Source organism: Pinus tabuliformis, chromosome 1_2 (assembly GCF_031772625.1).
Source record: "Pinus tabuliformis cultivar Carrire ecotype Pingquan chromosome 1_2, CPIR1, whole genome shotgun sequence".
Classification (NCBI taxonomy): Eukaryota; Viridiplantae; Streptophyta; class Pinopsida; order Pinales; family Pinaceae; genus Pinus; species Pinus tabuliformis.
Genome location: NC_142298.1, coordinates 1073924045 through 1073927451, shown reverse-complemented (window position 1 = coordinate 1073927451; position 3407 = coordinate 1073924045). Strand labels below are relative to the sequence as shown.

General features: G+C 32.8%; 1 protein-coding gene across 1 annotated transcript; it reads left to right on the top strand.

The window, feature by feature from the left end:
* The first annotated feature begins 1714 nt into the window (after nucleotides 1–1714).
* On the top strand, nucleotides 1715–2812 carry LOC149209846 (F-box protein At5g49610-like). Its single transcript, XM_089398765.1, has one exon. It carries the CDS (start codon nucleotides 1715–1717, stop codon nucleotides 2810–2812), a length of 1098 nt encoding a protein of 365 aa, XP_089254891.1.
* The last annotated feature ends 595 nt before the right edge of the window (nucleotides 2813–3407 follow it).

Here is a 3407-nt window from a genome sequence, read left to right as displayed (position 1 = left end):
AATGGGGGTAAATATCCATAGGTAAGAATCTTGTTATATTGTATGTTTATTGTAACTGTTAAGTTTTAATTTAAAAATGTTATAAAATTAAATAAAAAAATATATCTATTAAATTTTTTTTTGAAATGAGTTATGGTTTTTGGGTATGTGTTATTGAGGGATCAAATCTTTTTTCACTCTAGAAGATGTCTACATCTCAAGGGATTTAATCTCTCGTGAGTTAAGATGGATCTAGATTGATTTTATTATTAATTATAATTTTAGATATTAATTTTAAATTATTAGTTTTATTTTAAATGGTTCTAAACCGTTATCCTAAAAAATTGACGTGATTTATTTGGAAGAGACTTGGTATTCAATAAAATAATTATATATCTAAGCGTGTCTATTTTGGAATATTGATTATTCAATTTTAATTTAATTATAAATAATTAATAGATAGATGGTACGGATTTAAGTTCTATGGACATTCCATAGAAATATTTTACTCGGATAAATGGTTGAGATTTAGCTCAAAAATAGTATTTTATTTTGCGTTTCAATGTAATTATAAAAAGGTTAAGCAAAGTCTTTCTGTAGAAATCACATAAGAGAAATTTTTGGATCGCATAAGTTTGAATACATAAATAAAAAAGGTTGTAAAATTAAATTAAAATAAAATTTATATAGAATATTTTGATTGTAAAATGAGCTATGGTTTTATGGACATGTAGCGTTGATAAGTTATGGTATTGGTGCATGGTATTGTAAGAAAATCTATTTATAAGTTAACAAATTTCATAGTAAAGTGGAGGGTGAATCTCCATAGTTAAAAACCAACTATTTAATTTAGGCATAGTCTAAGTTATAGACAAAATAGTCCTTTTCAAGGGAATTGAGCAATACAATTTCAAGCAAGATTGTGATTTTTTGGCTTTTAATATACATTTTTGAATGCTTAATTAAATTCAACACCTTGAAAAACCACTATTTTGTAAATTAAACATCTTAAACTCAATTTTTAAAAAATATCTACTAAATTTTAATTAAAACTTATTAAAAACTACCTTACCTTTAATTTATATAACTACACTAATATATTAATAACTAATTTAAAAAACTATTAACTTTAAAAACAAATTACCTTTTGAAAAACTCACTTAATAACCTTTTAAAAAAATTAAAAGGAATATGAATACAAAATGACATATTCAAATTCCCCTATATTACTTAGGGGCATGGACATGGGCATCTTACCTAAAATTATAATAAAAACACTTAAAATTGGTGTCAAAGTGCTAGCATACGTTTATCTCATATTATAATAATAATAACAATTGGAATCGGTGTAAAATTAATAAAAAACCAATCCGATTATCGATTTGAAAATTACTTTCAATATATATATTATCAACAATGGTAAAAGACCAGAAATCCAGCTCACACTTCAAAGATTATTTCATCAAACAAATAAAGCTAGATTACTTTTTATAATTTATGCCGTAAAGAGCGGGCGGACCGTTATATCAGGGGATCGTTTTGTGGACTTGTATGGTTTTATATAACTCGTGCGGGAGGGCTGGATCCTAAAAGTGGAGCGCACTGAGGAGAGCTGTGGAGGGCCTGCGATATTTTTTTTTCGCGGAGAGCTGTGGAGGGCCTGCGATATTTTTTTTTCGCGGAGAGCTGTGAAGGGTCTGAGATTTTTTTCGCTGGAGAAAGAAATATTTTAGCCATGGAAGCAGAAATCTGGCAAAGGCTCCCAGAGGTGTTGTTGCATATGATTTTAGCGAAGCTTCCCATTAGGGTTCTGGGCAAAATGAGGGCTGTCTGCAAACAGTGGAAAGATCTACTGTCTTCTCGTGATGCCTTCGAAGGGCTTGTTCCAAAATGGTCGCTTTGTTGCACCCCGGGGTTTCTGATTCAGATCCATTGGGATACCAAAGATGACGGAGAATTTTGGGTTATAGAAGGATGCAGTACTGGTTCACACATTTACAAAGTGCCTTTGCTCAATTGCATCGTTTTGGATTGTTGCAAGAGCATCGTGTGTTGTCAAGAACGAGGGGATCCGTGGGCTCTTTCCATAGGAATTCCTGGTACCACCAATTGGAGACACCTACCTCGTCCTCCTATACCTGCCTGCCACTTCGACCACTTCAACCACTTCAATGGAATGGTTTTCGACTCTTCCACAAGGCGTTGCACTGTCCTTCTAGGTTTTTCTTGGTTAAACCACCAATTGCAAGGTGTTAATAGAAGAATGATGGAGATGTGTATTTATGATTCAGAATCCAACGCGTGGACTCAACATTCCACCATGGTCCCAGATCATCTCTGTCCTTTTGGTAAGGGTATTTTTTGTCAAGGAAAATTTTACTGGAGGGTTGTCACGCTGGATACCCTTATCTTCATTGCAGGCTTTAATATTGCTGACGGAATCTGGAGAGAATTCCCAGTGCCCCACAGATGGCACGGGTGGATTTATCCAGAAGATCTTGCTGAATATGATGGGCATTTCATGCTAGTGGATAGACGGGTTGCTGGTTTTATTCGCATGTGGAAGTTGAATGAAGCGGGAGAATATGAAATATGGTGTGAGTTTCGCGTCAGTGGTTTGTCAAAAGAATACTTTCCGTCATTTCCTATGGTGACCGTGAACAACAGTGGGTTTATCGTGGTAGTTGATTGCAGATTAAATATGTCGATATTCAGCTCTACCGGAAATTCGATCGTCCATAGATTGGAATTACCAGGACATAGCAAGTCTCGAGCACGGTCAGTTCGAGGGTTTGCATCAGCTTTCGAATCTTCCAACCTGATGTGGCCTTAGTAAATCTTCTCAAACACCAGTTCGAGGGTTTGAATCAGCTGATGTGCCCTTAGTAATTCTTTTGGAGGATAACAATTACTTTGTTCAAATATAGCGATTAGGGTTCACCCCAAAACAGAGAATAAGTGATAGTGGAATTCAATTAGAGAGGTTTATTTCTGTGGTTCACTGTGAAGAATGATTTGCAAGTATTTTGATAGTTAAATAAATTTAGATGGAATAAGAATGGTTAAATAAATTTTGATTGGATAGTAACTGAGTTAATTCTGCTATTGATAGGAATATAGGAATAGTGATTAATTTGGGTTGCAAAGGAGAATCTGCAGATATATTTATTGTTAAATAAATTTAAATTTAGATGGGATAGTTATTGTTAAATAATTTTGGATTTGATAGGAATAATTTTACTTCATATAATATATCAATTTTACACTCATTTTACTTCATATAATATATCAATTTTTTAAGATGAATAATTTCAATTTTTTTGTTCAATCAGAATATGAATTCAAATGAGAATGAGATAACTATAGTTACAACTTTACTTCTCTTTAACTAGAACTCAACCTTTTTAACTCTACAAACTCTCTCCAAA